This window comes from Herpailurus yagouaroundi, unplaced genomic scaffold (genome assembly GCF_014898765.1).
Source record: "Herpailurus yagouaroundi ecotype Mexico unplaced genomic scaffold, PumYag 557, whole genome shotgun sequence".
Lineage (NCBI taxonomy): Eukaryota > Metazoa > Chordata > Mammalia > Carnivora > Felidae > Herpailurus > Herpailurus yagouaroundi.
Genome location: NW_024412774.1, coordinates 369,140 through 395,285, shown reverse-complemented (window position 1 = coordinate 395,285; position 26,146 = coordinate 369,140). Strand labels below are relative to the sequence as shown.

General features: G+C 43.1%; 1 protein-coding gene and 1 long non-coding RNA gene across 7 annotated transcripts in view; one reads left to right on the top strand and one right to left on the bottom strand.

Moving 5' to 3' along the window:
• Positions 1–541: 541 nt before the first annotated feature.
• On the bottom strand, positions 542–9,446 carry LOC121023427 (uncharacterized). The gene is made up of 3 exons (XR_005787382.1): positions 9,218–9,446; positions 5,861–5,975; positions 542–845 (listed from the first exon to the last, which is right to left on the bottom strand). It is a non-coding gene; the product is annotated as an uncharacterized LOC121023427 (long non-coding RNA).
• A 2,314-nt stretch (positions 9,447–11,760) lies between these two features.
• The window catches only part of ZNF274 (zinc finger protein 274), a 35,660-nt gene continuing 21,274 nt past the window's right edge, over positions 11,761–26,146 (top strand). Inside the window, exons 1-4 of one of the 6 annotated variants that reach the window (XM_040465245.1) lie at positions 11,761–12,320; positions 12,807–12,880; positions 13,637–13,763; positions 14,526–14,621. In XM_040465245.1, coding sequence (XP_040321179.1) covers positions 12,197–12,320; positions 12,807–12,880; positions 13,637–13,763; positions 14,526–14,621 — 421 coding nt within the window. In that variant the 5' untranslated portion in view covers positions 11,761–12,196. The other 5 variants (XM_040465247.1, XM_040465248.1, XM_040465246.1 and 2 more) reach the window with 5 other exon arrangements.

Genomic DNA, 26,146 nt, shown 5'->3' with positions numbered 1-26,146 from the left:
TCATCATATATCATGATAAGCATGGCAAGTGAAAAGAGCAAGAAATTATGAGGGAACAAAGGAGAAGGTGCCTTAGGTCATATGGACTATCTTAGTTTCCTGTTGCTGCTGTAACAAATTACCACAAACCTAGTGGTTTAAAATAATACAAATTTATTATCTTATAGTTCTGGAAGTCAGAAGTCTAAAATGGTATTCCTTCTGGAGACTCTAGGGGAGAATCCATTTCCTTGCCTTGTCCAGCTTCTAGAAGACACATTGTGTGCTTCATGACCTTAAATCACTCCAATCTCTGATTCTGTCATCAAAAATCTTCTGATTTTGACTCTCCTGCATTCCTCTTACACTTTTGAGGACCTTGTGATTACACTGGGCCCACCCACATGACCCAATATAAACCATCCATCTCAAAATCCTTAACTTAATCATATCTGCAAAGTCCCTTAGGCTACATGAGGTAACAGGTTCTCAGGTTCTGCAGATTAGTACATAGACGTCTTTGAGGGACTATTACTGAATTCACCACACAGCTCAAGAAAGCCTCTCTGATGAAGTCAACTTTAATCTGAACTCTCAGGTGTGAGAAGGAGCCAGTATATAATGACTTGGGGAAGAGCATTTTAGCAAAAGGAGAAGGGCTAGCAAAGGCTCTGAAGTGGGAAGAATCTGATGCAATCAAGAAACTGATGGCAGGCAGTGAGGCCAGAATGGATGGGTGAGGGAAAAGAGCAGAAGGACAAGAGTCAGACGCAATGAGGCTCAGACGTTCCAGGTCTTGTGGACACTAATTAGGAGTTTGAGCTTCCTTCTGAATGCAATGGGAAGTCACCTGGGTTGAGGTTACCCTGGAGAGAGATAAAATTAGATTTATATCATTAGAAATTCATACTATGCTGTGTAGGAAAGATCTTCAGACATTCTGTCACTAACTTTGGAAATTTAGAAGCTGGAGTTTAATGATCTTGACTTGGAAGTCATCCACATACTGGTCAAGAGTGAAGTGGTGAGGAGTCTGAATGACCTCAAACAACTGGCCAATAAATAGTCTTGGCTTTCCCGTGCAGATGCTGGGACTAAAAGAATAAACAAACAGATATGGTATTTGCCTGTATGTATCTGTCATCATAGTGGAGGTGGATATTCTAGAAAAATATATAAATAGGTAAGAGCAACCATTGATTAAGTTCAAGTAGAACAATGACAAAATCAGGTTTATATTTTTGAAAGATTTTGCCGGATGAGTGTTGGGACAGAAGTAAAAACAAGATGGGATGACAGAGCTCTACTGCAGTAGTTAAACTAACAAGTGCAGTGACTCGGAGTAGGAGGGGGCTATGGAAATGAAAAGGAGAGCAATTCAATGTATACTTAAGGTGGACTCAAAAGTTGGTGACTGATTCAAAATAGAGGGTGGAGGGGTCCATGGCTGCTCACACAAGCAACTGGAATGGTGATGTTGTCCATTAGTAGAGAAAGGCTAGGATAAGAGCAAGTGGTGGGTGTGGGATTAGTATTCAATTTTGACAGGCTATGGTTGTAGAATAGAGATGCCCAACAGGCCGTTGAATGTATTCAATGCTCAGAAAAGAATCTGGGATGAAGCTATAGAAGTATGATTTATCAACATTAAAAATAGTGTTTGAGGGGTGCCTGGGTGGCTCAGTCAGTTAAATGTCCAACTCTCTGATTTTAGCTCAGGTCATGATATCACGGTTTGTGAGGTGGAGCTCTTCATCAGTACAGAGCCTGCTTGGGATTCTTTCTCTCCCTCTCTCTCAAAATAAATAAATAAACATTTTTATAAAATGGTGTTCGAATATGGGAGAATGAAAGAGCTCACACTGGCAGGAGACAAAAAAAGGGCTCAGGACAGGTCCTCAAAGAATTGGGGTCCAAAAGAGCTTCTGGAAAAGGAGAGGGAGGAGTGATCAATAGCCACGATTGACCTATCTTCCCATCAGCCACCTCAAGTGGTTGGGCTCATTCTCTCTCACAGGTCAGTCACTCTTTGAAAGGCAGATTTGAAAAAAAATCCACATGCTTCCAATGTGCTTCTTCACTTAATCTCACTATTTTATCTCCAGAAGTTTTTCTCTAAGCACTTAAATCTATCTTTTTCAGATTGGGAAAGTAGACTCAAAAGTGAAGAGTGAACCAGAGAGCAGAATATTTCTCGTAGAAGCATATGCTGTCCTGAAAATAGAAAGATTCACAAGAGATGAACTGTATCCTTCCATATTTGTCAAAGACCAGGAATATAAGCCCACTTAAGGAAGCAGCAGGAAAACCAAGGAAGATGGGTGGAACATATCAGGAAACAATGATTCAGGACAGAGGCTGTAAGAATAGTGAATTTGGGGGAAAAGTTAATTAGAATGCAATCGTTCTTCCACTATGCAATGACATCAGAGAGGTCATACTTAAGAAAAATCATATAAATGTAATGAATGTAGAGAAGTTTGAACAGAGCTCAACCCTTTTAACTTTGAGAAAATCCACTCAGGGGACAAATTTTACAAATGTGTTGAGTGTGGGAGAGTCTTCACTGATAAGTATTGCCTTTCATTGGTTTCAGAACTCATAGAAGATAAAAACCATATAAATGTATAAAACACAAATTATTCCTTACTCAGTATGAAAGAATTTATACTTAAGAGAAACATTATATTTGCAGTGAATTCAGGAAATAATTTTTCTTTATTTTTTTTTAAATTTTTTAATGTTTATTTATTTTTGAGAGAGAGACAGAGTGTGAGTTGGGGAGGAGCAGAGAGAGGGAGACACAGAATCTGAAGCAGGCTCCAGGATCTGAGCTGTCAGCACAGAGCCCGATGCAGGACTCGAACCCACAAACCATGAGATTGTGACCTGAGCTGAAGTCGGATGCTTACCAACTGAGCCACCCAGGTGCCCCAGGAAATAATTTTTCAAAGAGGGACTGTTTCACACTACACCTAAGAATTTATAAAGAAGGGAAACACTACAATGCAATTATTCAAGGAAAGTTTCATGCTTTTCTCCTTCCTTACTTGACATCACAGAATGTACACTGAAGAGAATCCTATGGATGTACTCATTGTGCAAAAGGCTTTAAGCATAACTCAGCAATGGGGCACCTTGGTGACTCAGTCAGTTGAGCTTCTGACTTCGGCTCAGGTCATGATCTCATGGTTCATGGGTTCGAGCCCCGCATGGGGCTCTCTGGGGTCAGCACGGAGCCCATTTTAGATCTTCTGCCCCCTCTCTCTCTGCACCTCCCCTACTTGTTTGTGCTCTCTGTCTCTCAAAAATAAATAAATGTTTTTAAAAAATAAAAAATTAATTAATAAACATGGCTCAGTACTCATGTTGCTACATCAGAGAACTCATACTGGGAAAAACCCCTATATATGTAATCAGCATGCAAGAGCCTTCAGGAGGTGTTCCTACTATATTCAACACAAGAGGACTCATACTACAGAACACTGTGAATGGAGTCAATGTTGGCAGGCTTTCAACTATGGTTATCATCTTATTACCTTATTTGACACTGGGAAATTCATATAGATTTGAGAAACTTATTGAATGTAATCAATATGGAAAAGCTATTAGTTAAAATTCCATTTTATTTGACATCAGAAATCACAAAGGAGGCAGAATACACAAGGTATATTTGACCCATAAACAGGTAACTGCATGTAATAAGACTTTGTACTTGTGGTTCACTACAATCATGGATAAGCAGTTATAAGCAGTTGTGTTCTACATATCTCCTTGATTTGCCATAGAAACACCATTTAATGGGACTCGGTCTAGGCATGATGGAAAATGTCTCATAGGGATGACTGCCACAAACAATAAAATGTAAAGGTTATAACAATACCATATCTATCTTCTTACATCCTATATGAATTAGAGAACCATCAAATTTGAGGTGTCATGCAAAGATCACTTATCTTTTAGTATCATGGGGATCAATATATGCATAATTTTATAGTATTCATGGGGAGAACTGAAGAATAGGTCATCAAATTTTTCCCCTGCATAATCCAAATGCCATCACTTCAAACAAATCAGAGAGCTTTATACTAACTCACCAATATTTCACAAATGGCATTCTACTATTAACTTTAAGAAAGGTATCATAAAGAGTAGTGTGCATCTTCACACTTCTAGGGGCATAGTCAGGATACAGGAAGGATTAAAAAAGACATACCCTAACCTGGTGGAATGTTCACACTCCATGGATCATCTACATCTCACAAACTTCAACTAAAATACCTTTAAAAGTTGGGATCGGGAGGAAACCTCACTCATAGCTGCCCAAAAGGGTATCTGGTGTGTTCTTGGGGAAAAGATGAAGAGGAAGTTCCCACACGTTAATTCTGAAGACCTTCCCCTCCCTCCCCCTTTATAAGAATCTTTTGAAATGCTGGCTTCCCTCCTAGACCCAAGGAAGAGATCCTGCTCCTCTAATACTCCATGGAATACCACCTTTCCTTTCCAGCACAACCATCAAATCCTCTTCCAGGATCCCCATCTCCTTGCTGTACCCTGGATGTTGAAATTTCATTCAGTTCTAGATCTCTGCTTCTAGTAGCAAGCCCAGAAAATTCCAGTATCAGCTGCTCTCAGATTTGGCACGTGGCCTTATAACTCAACTTGAGAGGCCTAAGTGGCTGAGGGGCCTCACCTAAAAATACTTTTTTGACAACCTCCATTGCTGTGTCACCCTCCTCATTGTCGAGAGCCCATCTCCCTCTACAGATGCCAAAACGTCAGCCACTCTCTTTAACAGCTTTTCTCACAGACAGGAGGATACAGACACAAGTGTCAATCCTGGCCAATGGGGTTTGAGGAAGTCTATGAGAAAAAGGATTTCTGGGGAAAGATTTTATCCCTTCTCTGTGCTACGAAGAGTAATGGCTCCCCCAAATGCGCACATCCTAATGCCTGGAAACTGTGAATGTGTTATTTTACAGGGCAAAAGGGACTTCACAAATGTAATTAAGTTAAGGATCTTGAGATGGGGAGATCATCCTGGATTACTTGTAGTGGGCCCAATGTCATCACAATCATCCTTGCTTAAGAGGAGGCAGGAGAAGGAGAGTCCAAGAAAGCAATGTGATTATTGAAGCAGAGGTCAGAGTCAGAGGGAGACTTGAAAATGGCATGCTGCTGACTTTAGTGTTGGAGGAAGAGACCATGGGCCAAGGAATGCAGGCAGTCTCTAGAAGCTGGAAAGGACAAGGAAATGGATTCTCCCCTAGAGAATCTCCTCTAGAAGGAATGCAGCTCTGCCAACATCTTGATTTTAGCCCATTAACCCATTTGACCTTCTGACCTCCAGAGCTGTGAGATGAGAAATTTGTGTTGTTTTAGGTCACAAAGCATGTGGTAATTTGTTACAGTGGTACAGGAAACAAATACACTCCATGATGCCAATATCTTCAGCCGAATGTTGCATGGCTTCATGTAATGTGTGGAACTGTGACAACCACTTTAAGACCATGAGGACACAAGCTTTAGGAATAACCAAGGCAATACACTAAGGGAGGCAATACACTAAGAAAAGATGGACAGTACCTGGCTAAGGGTGATAGTCGAGCCCAGGAACCATCCCTGGAAGCCCTCTGCCTCTGGATTTCATGCAATATCAGATAATGAATGGTGACATATTCTGTCACTTGGGGGAAATCAAACCAAACCAAACTAAACCAAACCAAACCAAACTTCTTACACTACAACCCTTTCTTGCTCCCAAAACTAGCTTCTGCTTTCAAGTCTCTTGCTTAGTCACGCTGAGCTACTATTTAGGGACTCCTAGAAGTAGCCATCACAGGTAACCAAATTCTGCAGGCTCAGGCTGACCCTTACTCACCTGATTTAGAGCCAATCCTCTGGAGGTGGACAACCCACAAAGAGCAGAGATCCACCGCAATCAGCAAGAAGGGCCAAGTCACCTCAGCAGCAATCTCCAAGGCACAGGCAAGGGGCTGCAGAGAAGGCAGCAAGACATTTCAGATATCCAAGGGTATGATGTAAAAATGCAGAGTGGGACCCAGGGGAGGTGGTAGCTTCATCAAATTACACATGCAGATATGGGTAGTCTTCCCCTCATGTCCCTGTTTATAGAAGGCGACATAAGTGTTTGAAATGAAGCACACACCTCTACCTAAAAAACTTGTGCCAACTTGCTGAACCATAAAATGAGTCTTCTACCACCACCATAAAAAAGTTCTGTGGCTATAACTGTATGCTATGGATGGCTTTGAAGTCTAAATTTTTTTTTTAATTTTAAAATATTTATTTATTTTTGAGAGACAGAGTGTGAGCAGGGGAGGGGAAGAGAGAAAGGGAGACACAGAATCTGAAGCAGCTCCAGGCTCTGAGCGGTCAGCGCAGAGCCCGAGGTGGGGCTCAAACCCACAAATGGTGAGATCGTGCCCTGAACTGAAGTTGGACGCTTAACTGACTGAGCCACCCAGGCACCCCTGAAGTCTAAATTTATTGACAAAAAAACAAAGAATGTTTTTGAAGTAATAGTTTCTGGGAATATTTCTCCTTGAGAGGAATTTGATTCCATATTGATTGTTCTTATGAAAAACTACAGTCAGTTCCTTCTCCTACATTTTGAGAAAGAAGGAAATACAGAGTAAAGTGTGAGGGCCAGTATTCCAAAAGGCCCTGCTGTAATCCTGTTTACTATTGCATTGAGCCTAGTGATGATTTGGGATTTAACAATTGGCCTTCCCATCCTGCAACATGATAAGCATTTTTATTTATGCAAATTTAATTGTAACTCTTTCCAGAAACTTATCTTCATGTAGGTGGCCTGCATTTCCCAACAAATTAATCCCAGACATTTTATGTTTTTATGATTCTACTGTGACAGAAACCTTTCAATATACTTGTTTGGGTTATAGAGATTTTGTGTGTACATGTGTGTTGATTTATGTGTCTTTATTTATTACTCTGCCTGGTTTATTGCAATCTCATTGATTTTTTAAATTTTCCAGTTGATTTTTTTTTTTTTAGGTGTGCTAACACTATCTGTTAATAAGTGCATCTATTTCCTTTTCCAATAGTTACAGCAGTTAGATCTGTTTCATATCTTATTTGTGGTAACATGAATATCCAGGGATTTTTAATAAGTTTTTAATGTTTATTTATTTTTGAGAGAGAGAGAGAGAGAGAGCAGAGGAGGCAGGGGCAGCGGATCCAAAGTGGGCTCGGTGCTGACAGGAGACAGCCTGATGTGGGGCTGAAACTCACGAACTGTGAGATCATGACCTGAGCCAAAGTCAGATGTTCAACTGACTGAGCCACTCAGGTGCCCCATTTTTAATTTAAGCTTCTTAAGAGCTGATATTCTTCTTTCATCTTGGATATATATATCCATTCATGGTTGTTGAACAGAGGAAGAATGGAGAGAGACTCAAGAAGAAAGATTGGAGTTTGTAACGGCCCCTCAGATCAGTTTGATGCTTCAAACATAATACTGGAGGAAAACATTAACTAGAACTATACAATAAACAATATAGCTCTAAGAGAAACATCTAGTGAAATGTCTTTCTGGGGAGGCGGTTGATGTTGCTGAAGCCAAGCAGCTGGGAACGTTATCTTTGATGTTGGGGAGAACAGGCAAAGAATAAATGTTTAGCAGTAATAAATAGATCCAAAGGTGTATTTTCTGGGAAACAGTTATTACTAATAATTTAATAAATTATTACTAATAATTTATAGGTAAAATGCTAATTTATTTCTGCTTCTCCAACTTGAAGTTCTCAAGGTCTGAGGAGTTCTGAGAAGTCTCCTAGAGACCCATGGGTTTTTTTGTTTTGGTTTGGGTGGGGTTTTTTTGTTTGTTTTTTTGTTTTTAAGTAGGCTCCATGGCCAACAAGGGGCTTGAACTCTCAACCCTGAGATCAAGAATCACATACTCTGGGGTGCCTGGGTGGCTCCGTCGGTTAAGCATCCGACTTCGGCTCAGGTCATGATCTCACAGTCTGTGAGTTCAAGCCCCGTGTCAGGCTCTGAGCTGAGCGCTCAGAGCCTGGAGCCTGCTTCCGATTCTGTGTCTCCCTCTTTCTCTGTCCCTCCCCCACTCATGCTCTGTCTCTCTCCTTCTCTCAAAAATAAATAAACGTAAAAAAAAAAAAAAAAAAAAAAGAATCACATACTCTATCACTGAGCCAGCTGAACACACCTATCTGTTTTAAAGACAAAAAGGTTGACCTTTCTTTTCTTTTTTAAAAAATTTTTTTAAGGTTTATTTACTTATTTATTTATTTTTAAGAGAGAAAGAGAGAGTGGGGGAGGGGAAGAGAGAGATTGACAATCTGAAGCAGGCTCTAGGCTCTAAGCTGTCAGCACAGAGCTCAACGCAGGCCCGAACTTGTGAACGGCTAGATCATGATTTGAGTCGAAGTCAGCTGCTTAACCAACAGAGCCACCCAGGTGCCCTGCTTTTCTTCCTTTCTGAAATGACTTTTAAATGTGTGTTCCTCCTCACATGAAACAATCTGAGATGCTCTGTACAGTGAAAGAAGAATAAACAATGGTAAGTGGAGATCAAATTAGGTCCATGATTCAGTCTTATGGCACGTTTAAGACTCCATTGAGTGCCACCAGCTGCCATAGTGATTTTGCCAATATACAGTTTTATATCTCTTATTTTTAGTCCTATGTTAGTGGAATATTAAAGAAAGTATATGGAAGAATGTTAATATATTGCAACAATTTAGTATCTCAATAAACATGTCTTTGACTACATGGAGTATATTGAGAGGAAAAGTACAAATTAAGCTTTGCAATTGAATGGGGGCACCTGGGTGGCTCAGGGCATGATCTCACAGTCCATGGGTTCGAGCCCCATGTTGGGCTTTGTGCTGACAGCTTGGAGCCTGGATCATTCTTCGGATTCTGTGTCTCCCTCTCTCTCTGTCCCTCCCCGACTCATTCTCTCTCTCTCTCAAAAATAAACATTAAAAAAAAATTAACTTTGCAATTGAATGAAACAAGTATTGCTAATCTAGCCATTTTTACGTATGATCCACAATGCCTTTTCTGCAAGTCTAAATTCCAAAAGCTTTTGTAATGAAGTTTCTTCCTCTATTATGTATCTGCCAAATTTACCAGAAATAACAAGGCTATTTACACATTTTCTCCAACCTAATGTGACTTTTCATGTATTCTGCTCCTGCTCAAGATGTTACATAGTATGTGATATACGTACCTTACTATCCTATTAAGATCCAAACACTTGTGAATTCCAAAACAGTTCTGGCCCTGAAGGTTTTGAATAAGGGATTGGGGGCCTGTATGAAAAAGGATACATGACATTTTTTATATTTTACTTGCGTAATAGTTATTATTTGTTCATAAATGCTTTAACATGATCAATCACAGTAAACTAAGTAGCATGCTTAATTTGCTAAGTGGGAAAAAGAACACAGAATTTATTGTTAATAGTTATATTTATTTATTTTTTTTAAATGTTTTTTTTTTTTTAATTTATTTTTGAGATAGAGCATGAGCAGGGAAGGGGCAGAGAGAGAGGGAGACACAGAATCTGAAGCAGGCTCCAGGCTCTGAGCTGTCAGCACAGAGCCCGACGCGGGGCTCGAACTCACACACTGAGAGATCATGACCTGAGCCAAAGTCGGATGCTCAACTGACTGAGCCATCCAGGCGCCCCAAGATATATTTATTTTTTAATGTTTATTTATTGTTGAGAGAGAGAGAGGACAAGCATGGGAGGGGCCAAGAGAGGGGGACAGAGGATCTGAAGTGGGTTCTGCACTGAGGCCAGCGAGCCCCATGTGGGGCTTGATGTGGGGCTTACCACCTAAGCTGAAGTCAGATGCTCAACTGACTGAACCACCCAGGTGCCCCATTAAAAGTTGTATTTAAAGTGGCTTTCATGAATAAGTCTTCAATAATATATTTATTGAAAATCACCTTTTAACTGAAAATCATGTTTTTATCCCATACCATATAAACAGAAATTGACAGAACTTCCAAGGGGACTTGCTTCCTTAAGATGTTAAGGTCCTTCATCAAACTGGATGATGAACCATGAAAAGCATCCCCAGTCACATCCAACACAAAGCAAAAATAACATGACTAAATAATGTGGCTCTGTCACACTACCTAGGGCTATAACATAGATTTTTTTTTAAGTCAAAATATGGAAAAGGAAGAAGCCAAATTACTTACAGAATGGAGATTGTATTTTCTCTACAATAGCCACAAAAAATCCAGGAAATACTCTTAGCATAAAAGACTTCTTCTCAGTTTCTGAGTAAATACTAATCAAAATCAAGACCGTCTTATTGCAACAAATATGATGAACAATGTGCAGCTGGCAGGTAGATGCTCTCCACAGTAACAATAAAAATTAACAACTCCTGGGCACACCTGAGTGGCTCAGTCCATTAAGCATCCAACTCGATTTCAGCTCAGGTCATGATACCAGGATTGTGTAATCGAGCTCCGTGATGGGCTCTGCACACATTGTGGAGACTGCTTAAGATATTTCTCTCTCTTTCTTTCTCTCTCTCTCTCTCAACAAATAAATAACGCCTGGAACAAGTTTGGCAGGCTGTGGACAGGATGACCCAAAGGGAGGCATAGGGTTGCTAAAACCTGCTGGGAAATTCCAAGAGGAGAATCCACCAAGTCTGGGGCCCAAGAATATTAGGAGAGCCCCGAGAACATCAAAGCCTGGACCCTGAAGAAGTCAAGACCACAGTAGGCTCTGGGACCTGACCAAGATGAGAAAACACCAGATACTGGACTCTGAGGAAGATAAGAGACTACTTAGTCCTTGGCCCCCAGGGAAGACAAGCACACACCAGATCATGGGCAGAAACAAGTCTTCTTTCATTTCCTAGACAGGGGCACCATGGCTCCCAGAAGAGGACACTGCGCAGAGGATCCTACCCATCCCACTCCTCCTCCCTGACCAAGATTCTTTGCTTACCCAAACTTTAGTCAGATTCCCCTGAACCCTCTCCCCAACAACCTTCCATGTACTTCCTTGTAGAATCCAGTTTTAGCAAGAATCCTGACAGTTTAATAAGAATTCTCTACCCTTGAAAACTGATCAAACTTCATCCCCACGACTGCCCCCAGGTGGTATCAGATCACCTAGGCCTGCCTTCAGCAAAAATCTTATTAGGTTGGTACAGCCAAAAGCCGCCGGACTGTGTATTTATCAGCTAACACCCCCAACTCCAACTTGTTTAGTTATAAATCCCCACTTGATCTGCTGGTATTCAGAATTGACCCCAAGTCTACACTGGAGTGTGTCTTCCCCTGTAGCTACATTATGGTGAATAAAATTTATTTCCACCGTTTTAGCTTATGTCTAGCTCTGGTTTTCTTTGACAACCTACCCCCACACCCGTTCCTAGGGTACAGTTAACCCTGCCTTTCTACACACAACTTGAGTGGACATTTAAGCCTAACCCTTCTCCCCTGCCTACAACTGGAGGACACAGAGCCGCACCACCAGCACCTACGGGGGAGGCCCGCCCTCCTTTCCTCTCTGGACCCAGTCGGTCTCCAGCACATTTCCGGCCCCCCCTCCCCCTCCTAACTTCTTCCTCCCCCTCCTGCCCTTCTTCCTCCCCTTATACGAGGAACGACATTTAGCACCGCCCCCACCCACTTCCGGCCTTCCTATGGCAGCCTCCTCCCGGTATTTGGGTGGACTTTAGCTCCTCCCCCCTCCTACCCGCTCTCCGCCCGCTCCTCCTCCTCTCCCCGAGCTTGGCTGGACGTTAGCTCCGCCCTCTGTACGCTTCCCTCCCACGCGGTTCCTGCCCTTCCTTCCTTCACGTTGGGTAGGAATAGCAGCCCCAACCCTCTACGCTTCAGGCCCTGCCCGCTCTTCCTCCTCCGCCAAGAAATGTAGTAATCCTTCCCGCCATTCCTCCACCCAACTTTAATCTACTTCCGGCCCACCCCCTCTGCTCTCCGTCCCTTCCCCAACTTCCGGTCCTTCCCACCAGTGGTTGCCCTCGTGGCGGAGCACGACTCTGTTCTGGCCTGCGCCGCTGCTTGGGAAAGTGTTGAGGCCCCCGCGGCCTGGCGTACCCGACTCAAGCCCCCCCACCGCCCCGACCCAGCTGGACCACCAAGGGTCGCTGGCGAGTGCCCTCTTCCGGCCCGCCCAGGCTTCGCTTGCCATCCGAGATGGCCGGCCAACATGGCCGCCACCTGGGAGAGGTCGGGCGGGCACGCCGCAGGGGTGGCTGGGAGTTGTAGTCCGGCCCTGCGCGCTGACGCATTTCGCTGCGGGCCGACGGTCGCCATTGTGCGCCGCGCACTGGGTGAGTGTGGCGCGAAATCCGCTCCCGTCGGGCGCTGTGCGGAGACATCCCGGGGCCACTCTTCGGGGTGTGCGGCCTCAGTCCCTTCCCCGCCAACCTCTGGAGTCCAAGGCCGGTCTTGCCTGCCGTCTTCCTGCTGCGGGGCCGGAAGGGGCGGTGTGGTCGGGAACCCGGGGCCCAAAGGGAAGACAACTCCCTCCAGGCGTGGGGCTTAAGGTGGGCCGACCCGTTCTGGGCGCGTGCGGACTAGGGAAGGGTGTAACTTCCTCTGGGTGAGAAAGGTATGAGGACGATCTCCTCTTGACCAGGGGGAAACCGGCCCTCCAGGCGTCGGGGAGAAGGTGGAGACGACCCCTTCAGCGCGTTTTTCTAGGTGGCGGGTGGACCTGTTATTTCACATTGATGATGCCGGTTCTGGGCTAAGTAGGGGGCTCCCTTCCGCATAGACCTAACACCCCTTCCACCTCCCAAATTCGACCTTCTCAGGACTGCCCACTCCCACGAGGTACGTCGAGGAGAAGGAAGGTATGGCCTCCGGGCTTCCGACGGCCTGGTTTCGTGTGAGTAGAGGCTTCTTTGAGTTTCTGAGTCTACCCCGGGATCGGGGGGTGGGGGGGGGCAGGGTGGTAGTGAGATGCCACCTTCCCTTGAGATGCCTTCAGGCTCCAGAGCATCTTCGGGAGGATTGAGAGACTAGCTGGGCATGAGAGACTTTGCTGAATGGAGGAACCGCTGGTTGCTTAGCTTTCCAAGGGAATGGTTAGAGTACAGGTCAGATTCTGGGGGACTCTAGTTTATCCTCTGTATCGAGGATAGTTATTGACAGGTTTAAGTAGGGATTAGGTTCATATTTACATTTCAGTAGCCATTTTGGCATCAAAGCTGGAGGGGATGAGAGCTCTATCACTAGGAAAAAAACGATAGAGGAGGATGGATCCTTGACCAGTGAAGGAAGTAGAAGCAGCCTAGGCGATGGACGGGAGCTGAAGGCTTGGGTGTGATGATTCAGCTCGCAGAATTCCCTAATAAGACGCATAGACGCTAATACTAGTACTGGAATGTCCAAGTTAATAAAAAATGGGAAATCTTCAGCGAACAAAGAACTCTCTCTGGCTTCACATGTCCTCCCTGCTGTGACCTGAATAGGGCCAAGCTTGGGTTTGCTCAATTTCAGACAAACGCAGAAACACACGAGACGTCGGGAATGCTTTCAGGTCATCTTGTAGACTGTGCCCTCATGTGCTGGGTCAGCCTGTCCCTTCCTGTCAGCGTGGGTGATGACAGACCCTGGCTGAACAGAAACCTGTGGGTTTTAGGAACCAGTGACCTTTGAAGATGTGACCTTGGGTTTTACTTCAGACGAATGGGGACTGCTGGACCTCGAAAAGAAGTCCCTGTACAGGGAGGTGATGTTGGAGAACTACAGGAACCTGGTCTCAGTGGGTAAGGATGGCCTCCATGTCAATAAAGATCTGCGCTTTGCAGCACGAATGTGGTGCCTCTGAAGTGTGTGTCTGCTTTGGCTCAGGCTGCAGGGATCAGAGTGCAATTGTCAAGGTCCTGGAGTCTGAGGGAGAGGGCTTTACTTTGTACCTGTAGGGAAAGGCCATCTTCACATGACTTCTAAAGCTGCCTAGTCCATCCCTCAGAGGCCTTGAGTTGCTAGGGAGGTAGGTCTATCAGGAATGTTTCCAGCTACAGTAGTAGATGTTCATTTTTGTAACAATTCCGGAGGATGTGGGGTTAGTGTCCCAACAGATCAGAAGTATCATTGAAGACTGATCCCTTCCATTTCCCTGTGCTTAGTGTGAACTTTTCCACGCTTATGTTAGTGTCTGCATGGCTGAGGCACCCAACATCATATCCATGTTCAGGGCAGAAAAAGTGAAGGGGGCAGTCCTGGCTAGTTCTCTTCTCACACCTGCCATTATTTAGCAAGGAAAAAAAAAGGCCCTAACGTCTCTAGCTGACAGATTTCCCTTTGTGTCTTGCTGGCCAGAACTGGGGTCCCACTGCCACTTTTATTGGCAAGGGAGTCCAGGAAGGCAAGTAACTGACAAAGGGGATGGATTGCATTATCATCACTGCTGTAGACCAGAAGTCATGCCCTTGCAGGGAAGAATTCAGGGACAGCATGTGCCACAGGAGGAATGCATTTTCTCCTGAACACAGACCCCCAAGCCCTGTCTCTTTTCCCTTGGGCAGAACATCAGCTTTCCAAGCCAGATGTGGTATCTCAGTTAGAGGAGGAGGAAGCGCTCTGGTCGGTGGAGAGAGGAATTCCTCAAGACACCTTTTCAGGTGAGACCCAGGCCCATGGGAGTCCTGGCAGGGAATGGGCTGGTTAGTCAGGGACTGGTGTCTTAGAAAACAAGGTGACAGGGGAAACCCCCAGATGGGGTGCTGTGATGACTAGCTTAGACATGCTGAATCAGACTGTTTCTTCCTCTGGTCTGAGTCAGGGGCATACTACTTGGTTTAATGAGAATTTGTTACCAGTGGCCAGTTGACTGTTAGGGGCTCCTCTGCTCTACTACTCTTCCTTCATGTGATCACCAGTAACTGGTGCATCTGGCCAGACTTTTTTTTATAGATGTTTTCATGTGTGTATATGAATATGTTTATGACTTGGGGGTGTTCTACTGGATACAAACAGGCCTGTTGTATCCATTTTAACAGATGCTATGTAGTCCACATTTGATGTTTCCTCTTGATAGTCTTTCAGGTTGTTGCAAAAAACATTATTGCATATTTTTTGTTGTTGCATATTCAAGTTGGGGTGTTTTTTGTTTTTGTTTTTGCAGGTAGGATTTCTTAAAATAGAATTTTAGAATCAAACAAGATAGAAGCTAAAAATCTGGTAGCAACAGATTGCTCTCTGAAAAATACATATAGCTGCTCAATTACGTGAAAGCTTTTTCCCCTTCATTGCCAGTGATTTTTAATGATCTTTTTAAGGTTGGCAGATCTGATACTATGTTTAGTTTGTTGACATTTCCCTCATGAAGCTTACACATATTTTTATGTTTATGGACCATTTGTACTTTGGTGAGTTTATATACTTTCCCCTTTTTTTTTCTTCTCTCTGGGAACTCTGTATTAATTATGGGTATTGATACTACAAATATCCCAGACCAACATTTATTTATCTTCTACCTTTAATTTTTTTTAATATTTATTTTTGAGAGAGCACAAGCGGAGGAGGGGCAGAGAGAGAGGCAGACACAGAATCCAAAGCAGGTTCCAGGCTCTGAGCTGTCAGCACGGAGATCAATGTGGGGCTTGAACTCAGAAACCGTGAGATCATGACCTGAGCTGAAGTCGGATGCCTAACTGACTGAGCCACCCAGGCGCCCCCATTTATCTTCTACATTTAAATTTAGTTTTCATAAAGAAGTTATATAATTTAGGTATTTTTCCTTTCAGATCTGTTTTTATTCCTATCCCATTCATAGATAGGCAGATTTCATAAATACTTTCTTGTATTTCAGGGTTTTTTGTTTGTTTGTTTTTGTCTGTTGCACTTATCTGGAGTTTCTTTGTGTATATGGTATGGAGCATATGTTCTTTCAACAAATTTTGACTAGATTCTTCTGCTTATTGGAAACACCGTCCTTATTACAGACTAAATTTCCATGGTACTTATTGGGCATAGGCTTTGGTCTTGGTCCCTTCTGCTTCGTTGATCTTAGTCTGAGTACACATACTGCTGTACACATGGTAGTTTTATAACTTGGATAAATGATAGTTCCTCTCATTATTTCTAAAAAAAACCAAAAAAACAAACAAACAAAAAAACAAACTATGAACTATTTTCACCCACCTGGTTTGCAAGATGAGTGCTTGACATCAGTTTGTCAGGGGTTCATTAAGAAAATCCTGTTAGCATGATTGCATTTAGAATTCCTTGATGCAGAATTGGTCTAGTCGAGTTTTGGCGCAAGTGTACAAAGAGGGATCTCGCTTCACTGTGCTATGTCAGGCCTTCTGAGTGCTGTTGGGCTTTCACTGTAGTGGTTGCTGTTAATCTGCTCAGGTTAATCCTCTGCAGTCTTGCATAGTTGGTCCAGATGAACCTGTCATGCTGTTAAGTTCTCTTATTAGTTATAACAGTCTTACTAGAGCCTCAATTTTCTCAGTACAGTCATTTTACCAGCAAGTATAAAGGAGGAGGCAATCGTATTAGTATTGTTTTACTCTTGCCCAGTTACATAATGACCTTTGTCACAGCTGGTACTTCCAAAACACTGAAGTTGAGAGTGTGAAGAGTGAGTGACCTAAATGGGAAAGTTTCTGGGTCTTGACAAGCATGATGCTGGACTCTGCTTTGATTCAAGTCAGTTTTATCTGGACAAAGCAATAGTCATCTAGCCCTTTCTAATAAATGAAAATCAGTAATAGCCCGTTTTCCCTAATAGTCATGCCAAGGTGATCATAGTGATTTTCTCCTTTGAACAGTTAACACAGTGACATAATAAATGTAGAAGTGCCCTTGTAAGAGCTGCTGGCATCCACAGACAGATCCATATTCATAATTAGGTTCAGGAGGTGGGTGGATTTCTTTTTTGTGTTTATTATCTTTAAAAAAAAATTTTTTTTTAACGTTTATTTATTTTTGAGACAGAGAGAGACAGAGCATGAACGGGGGAGAGTCAGAGAGAGGGAGACACAGAATCTGAAACAGGCTCCAGGCTCTGAGCTGTCAGCACAGAGCCCAACGTGGGGCTCGAACTCACTGACCGTGAGATCATGACCTGAGCCGAAGTCGGCTGCTTAACCGACTGAGCCACCCAAGCGCCCCGATTATCTTTATCAGCTTTGTAAAGAAAACTTTGGATGCTCTCTTCTTCCCTTTGTTTTCTGTGTTCTAATGCAAATGACATTGGAACTACCTGCTTCTGGTAGTATTCAGCTATGAAATCTGCACCTGATCCCCATCTTTGGTGATGTCCTTCTGTTTGCCACAACATAGACTGCCATCTCTACGAATCTCTGAGCCCTTTTTCTTTCTTTTTTTTTTTTTCAATGTTTATTTATTTTGGGGACAGAGAGAGACAGAGCATGAACGGGGAAGGGGCAGAGAGAGAGGGAGACACAGAATCCGAAACAGGCTCCAGGCTCTGAGCCATCAGCCCAGAGCCCGACGCGGGGCTCGAACTCACGGACCGCGAGATCGTGACCTGGCTGAAGTCGGACACTTAACCGACTGCGCCACCCAGGCGCCCCGCCCTTTTTCTGAACTCAGTTTGATGGCTCAGTATTAGTGGTTTTTCTTTTCCATAGAGTCATTCTTTTCATCCTCTTCATTGAAAACCTCTTCATCTCTAACATCCATTAGCACAGGTCACTAAACTATATGTCACCTGGAAGGTCCCCAGCAACACAAGCACTTTGTATCCACCCATCATGGTGTCTTTTCCCCCTGGCTGTTCCCTGTGATCTAGCCTCCCAAAGTCCCTTCCTGTCTTGTGGCTCTGATTGTGGCAGGTCTGTGTCTCATCCTCCCTGAAGCTCAAATCCTGTGTCCTGTGTTGGCAGACCTTCCAGCCTTGTACTTCTGGATGATCCAGTAGTTCCCTGAATCTAGTTGCCATGAGGGATTTGGGGCACCTGTGGTTCTGTACGTCTCAGGGAGAGTTGGCTTGACAGGTGCCAGGAGATTCTGAGGTGATAACCCAGAGTGAGAGACCACGTCCAGAGAGGCTTATAAGGACATTTTATTACAGACTAGGCCTCAGGTGCCTGACTCCTCTCTGCTCTGTCACAATGAGTCCTTTACATGTTGTTTTCCCTCCACTGCCTCCCCTTTTACACCTCACAAATACTTGTGGAACTCCTCTTGTGTTCCATATAGTATACTAAACACTTTGGTAGTAAACCAAAGACCTAAAGTAATCCCTGATACTGTGGACTTTGTAGTCTAATAGATTATGACCTCTACAAACACATTCCCCAGATATAACTCTGTAAAGATGAGTAGTGGTTAAATACTGAGAAGGGAAAGAGTGTAAAGTGGGGGCAATGAATAATTACACTAGAGGAGGTGTTTTGAGGGGCACTGCAGGGGTGAGCTTTAAGCCAATCCCCAAAGTGAAAGAATTCTACACACCTATAAGAGTGGTGGTGAAGAGAGCTCCCAAGCACAGAAACAGCATTTGGGGTGACCATGAAAATGGAACAAGCTTGGCACATTCAGGGAACATGGAGTCACCCAGTGGGCTGGTAGGAGGTAACTGAGGTATACTGACAGGCAGGTTAGGTTTGGCAGAACACACAAGGCCTTCACTGTGAAGGTAGTTTGGTTTTTATCAGGCAGATGTGTGGTACAGCTTTTCAAGCTCACTGCAGGTGCTTAGGAAAAAAACTTAATAGGATGCAGATGGAAGTAAGGCAGGTTACCGTGGTAGTACTACCTAAGGAAGAAGTGAGGTCACCTGGCCTGAGAGTAGCAGAGGGTTTGGGGAGAAGCTGGCATCGGCTTCTCCCCATTCATAGTGGATTCATTGGGGCCAGGTGAGTAATGGCCAAAGGAAAGGAAGCTGCCAAGAATCTCTAGTAGGTGAAGGCTTCAGGGATTTCCTGTGAGTATTCTTTGTAATGTATGCATTTACCATATATGTTCTTTTTCTATATATCAACATCCAACTTTAAAAGAAGAAAAAAGAAAAATTACTACTCCTGAATTTTTGGTTTTAATCAATAATACGAGGAAATCTGGCAAAGGCAAAAACTTTTGAAGCGTAGAAATAGAGGTTTTGGTTTTACTTTTGTAATGTTTATTTCTGAGAGAGAGCGAGCGAGCACATGCACACAAACAGGGGAGGGGCAGAGAGAGGGAGGAACAGAGGATCCAAAGCAGGCTTTGCTGACAGCAGAGAGCCCCATAAGAGGCTTGAACTCACGAATTGCAAGATCATGACCTGAACCGAAGTCAGACCTTAACCAACTGAGCCACCCAGACACCCCTGGTTTTACTTTTTATGTTGAAATAATTTTTTAGACAGTTTACATAGAACTCCCTAATAGCTTTCACCTAGATTCAAGAGTTTGTGGAATTGTCACATGTCTTGACTGGTTCTGTTAAATAAGTATGAATGAGAAGGGACTGAGAGACATCCAAGTACAGGTTTGTGAAGCCAGCTGAGTGCACCTCTCTGGACTCGAGAAGGAGGTCCCAGCAGTGCATAAAGACTTGGGAATCCTAGATGTTTGGAATAGCGTGTTCTATTTACCATCGGATGAGACAACCATCTCTAGCAGTGGTCTGTCTCCCATCACTAGTGTAGCTGTGCCTTTCCCTAACTCAAGGGACTGAGTTTAAGTCGAAAGCTCAGCCTTTCTGAGGCAACTCATTTTGTATGGCTATCCAGCTGTCCCTGATAGCAAAAATGGCAGCACAGACATTGGTGGAAGCAGAAGGGAAACTTAGTAATAAGTGCTTAAGACAGAGGGCATTTGTTTTTAATGTTTTTTTGTTTTAAATTAAAAAAAAATTTTTTTTTATTTTTGAGACAGAGAGAGATGGAGCATGAGCAGGGGAGGGGCAGAGAGAGAGCGAGACACAGAATCTGAAGCAGGCTCCAGACTCTGAGCTGTCAGCACAGAGCCCAACGTGGGGCTCGAACTCACACGAACCACCAGATCATGACCTGAGCTGAAGTCGGATGCTCAACCCATTGAGCCACCCAGGCGCCCCAGGGCATTTGTTTTTAAGAAGGCACTGATTTGGGAAGATGCTGTGAAGATCAGGAATATGGACGATATTTGATGGCACTCAAACCTTTAGCCACTGCTCAGTGTCCTTTCAAGGAAGTATTGCCATTCTGTGTAGTTTGGTTAGAAAACTTGAGATCTGGGCACCTGGGTGGCTCAGTAGGTTAAACATCTGATTTTGGTTCAGGTCATGATCTCGCAGTTTGTGAGTTCGAGCCCCAGGTTGGGCTCTGTGCTAACAGCTCAGAGCCTATGGCCAGCTTCGGATCCTGTGTCTCCCCCTCTCTGCCCCTCCCATGCTCATGCTCTGTGTCTCTCTGTCCTCAACAATAAATAAACATTAAAAAAAAACTGGGAAAAAAAAAAACTTGAGATATAATCTAGATTTAATCATTGATAAGCAATAGGGTGAAGACACTATATTGAAGATCGTGATTATAGGAAAGCCTGCAAGACATTTAACTTTTTTGACTTGACAAGTAATGAAGGAGGAGAGATGAGCCATACAAATATGAATGTAGCAATACTCAAATCAGTGCAAACTTTAGTAGAAAAAAATAACATCTACAAGAAGATTGTTTTTTGGAAGGAAGAGAAGAAAATCCTCTTCTAGATTTCATTCATCCCTTGTGTAGTCTGAGAGGATTCATATGGGCTATAAAGTAGACACGGGGGATGTAGAAAATCAGTTGTTTTATACAAAGGATAATCCATTCAAGAACAAGACTGAAAAAATGTGTTTAATGTGAGAAGGCCTGTTTTCATTCAGCCTTTAACTAAGGCTCACATGGGAGGAGACTAACATGCAAAGACCTTGAATGGAGGAACTCATGTGCATGAATTTTTTGACATGAGAACTCAAACAGGGTAGAAACCCCAGGAATATGATCCTAGCAGGAAAGGCTTCTGGCCTGATTCACTGTGACTTGAGAAAACTCATATTGGAACCCCCCCCCACCCCCCCCCCCCCCCCCCCGCCAAAAAAAAAAAACCCAGTTGTAATGAATTTGGGAAAGTTCTTAGATCAAATAATTACCTATGAGAACTCCAAAGCCAAGGGACTATGACCGTGTGAAAAGGTTTCTTTCAAGCACAGCTCTCTTACTCAGGATCATGAGAATGTAATCAGGTCTTAGGAAGGCTTCAGGAGTCACAGAACCCACTGGCAAGAAGCCCTTCAGTAGGAGTCCTCATTGTATTCAACATCAGAGGACTCCTATGAGAGCAGATCCTCAATGTAATCCGTGCAGGCAAATCATTAGCCTTAGCTCCCACCTTATTTGACAGAACAACAAAACAGAAAACTTACACTGGAGAGAACCACACTGAATAATAAAAATGAAATGTCTCATCCTATTTTTATACCAGATAAGTCATATAGAAGGCAAGTTCTAAATAAAATTTTGATCACATATGTATACAAATACAGAAAAAGAGGTCTTTTCCAACTTGTTCTGTTATCTGACTGAACACCTAGAACAAATAGTAAACAAGAGATCAGGTGTCTTTATTTCAGTTTCCCATATATATCCCCAGTTGCTAAGACAATGACTCCATCTCTAGCTCAGGAAACTGTTGAGTGAATAAATGATTGAAGAAATTGTAAAAAAAAAAAAAACAAGAGGATGTCTTCAAAGAGGAGACTATGAAGACAAGGCCAGGCTTTGAGACAAGAGGGTAGGTAAGGGATGATAAGGGGCAATCTTGAGAGATATATAGTGCTATTAAGAACTCTGAAAGGCTCACATCCTAGGGAGTGAGTCAAGAGTTTAGAATCTTGAGTGACTATCAAAACATTTTGGCAGGAATCCAGCCTAGCAGAGTGTGGTAACACTGTGTAAACCTTTATTCAAGAATACATTCTGTGACCCTCCACGTATTTGCTCATTAGGACCCATGTAATCTTGATCCTTCTTTCTAGAAACCGTTCTGCCTGGTGTCCAAATATAATACCTAGGGTAATTTCAAGACCTGAAAATGCCCTCACTATTAATTAAATAAGGAAAACAAATGAACTACACATTTGACTCAAAGTTCTAAGGAAACAGAAAAGATAAATACAACACAAATAAATGAATCAAATGGAGAAGAAAAAAAGAACCCAGGAACTAATTTTCTGGAAAGACAAAAATTCAAAACCAACTTTGATTAAACAGAATAAATCAAAGGCAAGCTAAAAACTTATACAGGGAAATAACACTACACACATATTCAGCAACACATGTAATTTTCATTATAGAACTTTGTACAACAGTAACAATGCATGAGCCAGCTCCATGTACTGATATGAAAGTCTCCAAGATACATGTATTTCTTAAATATGTATCTTTAACACGTATAAAGATAAGCAGATGCACATAATATCATTTAAAAAAATATATACATACAAGTTCAAATATGTGTGTCAGGTGGTAATCACTGAATGTAGATACTGACAGGCTGTGACAGCCTCCTGAGAAGGAAACTGCTACCTCCTTCCTGCTGTGTTACCAGTTCCTGACACAGCCTAGATGCCCAGAAATTAACAAACAACAAAATGGAAAGATTTCGGGAAAAGTGGAAGGTTGTCAAAATTGGTCCTAGGAAAAATGTTAAAATAATTTATAAAAATTTTTCAGAACAAAGTGGCCAGCTACTTATTATTACTGACCTGGGCAGTGAGTATCTTCCAACTTCCTGTTAAAAGGCCATTTCGATGGAACACGAGCAGTTCAATTACAGGACAAGGCTGGAATGTTGACAGATTCTGCAAGGTATACACAGCATTTTTGTCACTAAAGCACAAAATGAGAAAAATATTAAAAAGGAAATATTGATAGCTCATGACAATTAACCACCTTAAACTAATCCTTTGAAATAGTTAAAATAAGAGTTCATCAATGTGACAAATAACAATAGAGATGAATAGCCTTGGCTTACACAAGGAATACCCAATTTAACACAAAGATATTAATAGGTTTTTGAAATGGGATCTAAGAATGAATTAAATGATTAGGAATTGTTTTTTTTGTTTTGTTTTGTTTTGTTTTGTTTTGTTTTGTTTTGGGTTTATTTTGAGGAGGGGAGTGGCAGAGAGAGGCAGAGAAAGAATCCCAAGCAGGCTCTGCCCTTGAACCCATGAACCGTGAGCTGAAATCAAGAGTCAAATGTTTACCTGACTGAGCTACCCAGGCACCCCGAAATGATTAGGAATTGTTAAGGAATAAATTATTAAGGCATTTCTATTTGAAAAAAAATTTAAGTTAGTGGGATATAAAATAAGTAGAAGCAATAACTTCTTTTGAGGGCTTATAAAAATTTTAAGTTTATGCATTCCCTTAAGTCCTTCCATCATTCCAGCCTCTAGAGAAGTGTTGGAGCCATTATACATTGGAAGCAGAAATGCAAGTCTCTGACCTAGCTGGTTGGGAAAGAAGCAGGAGTATAAACCAGGTGTCCTCTTACCCGGTGGCCTGCACTCCCAGCTACTGCTCAGGCTCCCAAGTGGAAGGGAACTTTGTAACAATAGCAATCCTCCCATGATAGTTTAAAGGTGGGACACAATTAAAATGCCAGTGAAATTTCCTGTAAATGACAGAAATATAGGAAAATCCAGAGAGCTAAAAAACTCAAAAGGCACTTTTTAAGGCTATGTCGAGCCAGTATTTCTCGAGCGCCTGCAAAAATGCCACAAACTGTTACAGGGATGGGTCACAGTATTGAACATGGTGGTAAGGCCCCTGTCTTATGAATGGGCCTACATTCATTTCAGAGCAGCCACTAACACGTGACTGATTAAGCTAATGGCTACTATGTTGGACAGTGTGGATCTACATTTCCTTAAAGAGAGCTCCATTGGGCAGTGCTGCTGTAGAAAAGGTAGAAAGGTGATAATTAACGAAACAGATATTTTGAGATAGCAGTCAGTGCTGTGAAGAAAAATGAAACAATGGAATATGCTACCGGGAGGAGGCGTGGGTGGGCAATACTAGTTGAGAACTGTTCAGGAAGACAGTTCTGAGGAGAGGACACAGAAACTAAGAGCTGGATGAGGAAGGGGTATCAGGTGAAGATGTTGGGAAAGACTAACAGGCAGGGGTATGGCACACTCTGGCACGTATGAGGAAAATTAAGATAGTGGCTATGGGAAGCATAGCCTTTGGTGTAAAGGGCATAAAAGAACAGGGCTTGGATCCCAGCTGCTATGTTCCCCAGTGTGGCTTTGGACAGGGCTCTTAGAGTCTCCCAGTATGGACTTCCTTTGTATAAGAATAGATGCTATTGCTTACTGGGACTATGGTGTGTAAAGCCCAGGTCTTGAGGGGTCTTCACGTAACTAACCACTGCTATTCGAAGACTTTGATGTTAAGATGACCATCAGCACCTTTGAGAGATCTTCTGCTGGGCCTGGCTTCAGGGTTTCTGATGTACAAGAACCAGCTGACATCCTCAGCAGTCCATGGGGGTAAACAAACTTCAAAGGCAATGCCATGGAGGGCCCAGCAGAGATGAAGAGTGATGGGGAGAGGAGGAGAAAAGGTGTAAAGCTGGGGGCATTCTGGACAAGGAGAAAAAGGAACAAGGGAGTGTGCACAGCGATGAGAGGAGCTGAGGTGAGCGTTCCTCCTGACCCTGCCCCCAACAAGATCTTGAAAGTTCATTGTTATTAGTTATTCTATTTGTGGACTGGTAGCCCTAGTGTACCTGGTTAGTCAGCGTTCACTGTGGAACTCTAAGCACTGAGGGAGATGGCTTACCCTGGAAGGGAAGAAGCAGACAGGGAAGTAAACTGTAAGAGGAGGAAGAAAAACATCCTCCATCATCCTTTCCTACATGCTATTCCTGGCTTTATGTAACCTAATCACTTAGAAAGAGGAAACTAAGGCCCAGAAGGATTAAGCCCCTTTCCCAGAGGCTGGGTGAGTTTGTATAACAACCCACTAAATAGATAGTTGCAAGTGAGGGGACTAAATTGCTAAAATTCTACACATACACACACCACCGGTCATTCAGGTGGTAGATTGAAAACCGGTACTTGGCGAGTACCTGGGTGGTTCAGTTGGTTAAGAGTCCCACTCTTAATTTCAACTGGGGTCATAATCTGACTGTTCTGTGAGTTCCAGCCCTGCACTGGGGGATCGGAGCTTGCCTGGGATTCTTTGTATCCCTCTCTCTACCCTTCCCCTGCTCAAGCTCGCTCTTTCTCTCTCAAAATAAATAAATATTTTATTTTATTTATTTATTTATTATTATTTTTTTTACATTTATTTTTGAGACAGAGAGACAGAACATGAACGGGGGAGGGTCAGAGAGAGGGAGACACAGAATCCGAAACAGGCTCCAGGCTCCGAGCTGTCAGCACAGAGCCCGACGCGGGGCCGGAACTCACGGACCGCGAGATCATGACCTGAGCCGAAGTCGGCCGCTTAACCGACTGAGCCACCCAGGCGCCCCAATAAATAAATATTTTAAAAAAGAAAAGAAAACCAGTACTTGGAGCTGCAGTTGATAGAGATTATTTTGTGCAGCCCCACACAGATGAGTGGGTCAGTCAGCCCGAGCTATGCGCCAGTGAGTTGAAGATCCAGTTTCAACTCTGCCAGCTGTAAACTTAAGAGTACATTTTCTCTGTGAAGTGAGGTGAATACTTTCCTGACAGCACAGGAAAGGTTACCTTCGCGGCCTTGGGGGATGATCCAGAGGACTGCAGTGACTAGAATGACACTTACCCATCAGCTTGCAGGTTGTGGCCCATCTCATTGACCACATAGCACCCAGGAGGAGCTTTACAATAACCCTGCGGAATATATGTTGTCCTGAATGTCTGCTACTGCAGGGAGAGCCAGGCTGCAGATCCACTGAGCTCCCAGCACCACAAGGATGGGCAGAGTTCTCCATATCCACACCTAGACAGGCTGTGAAACTTAAAATGGTTAAGAGTTATAACATTTTAATGAGCCTTCTATTCAAGATTTTGAGAAATTGCCCCAGTGTCCCCCAAAGATAGGAGGAACAAAACACATGATCCAAGACTGAAGGAGAAATAAAATTAGAAATGGAGAGTAGATGGGAGTAGAATGAAAAGAACCTACAGTTAATTTTCTTGAGGGATAAAGTACTAAATAATCCGCGTG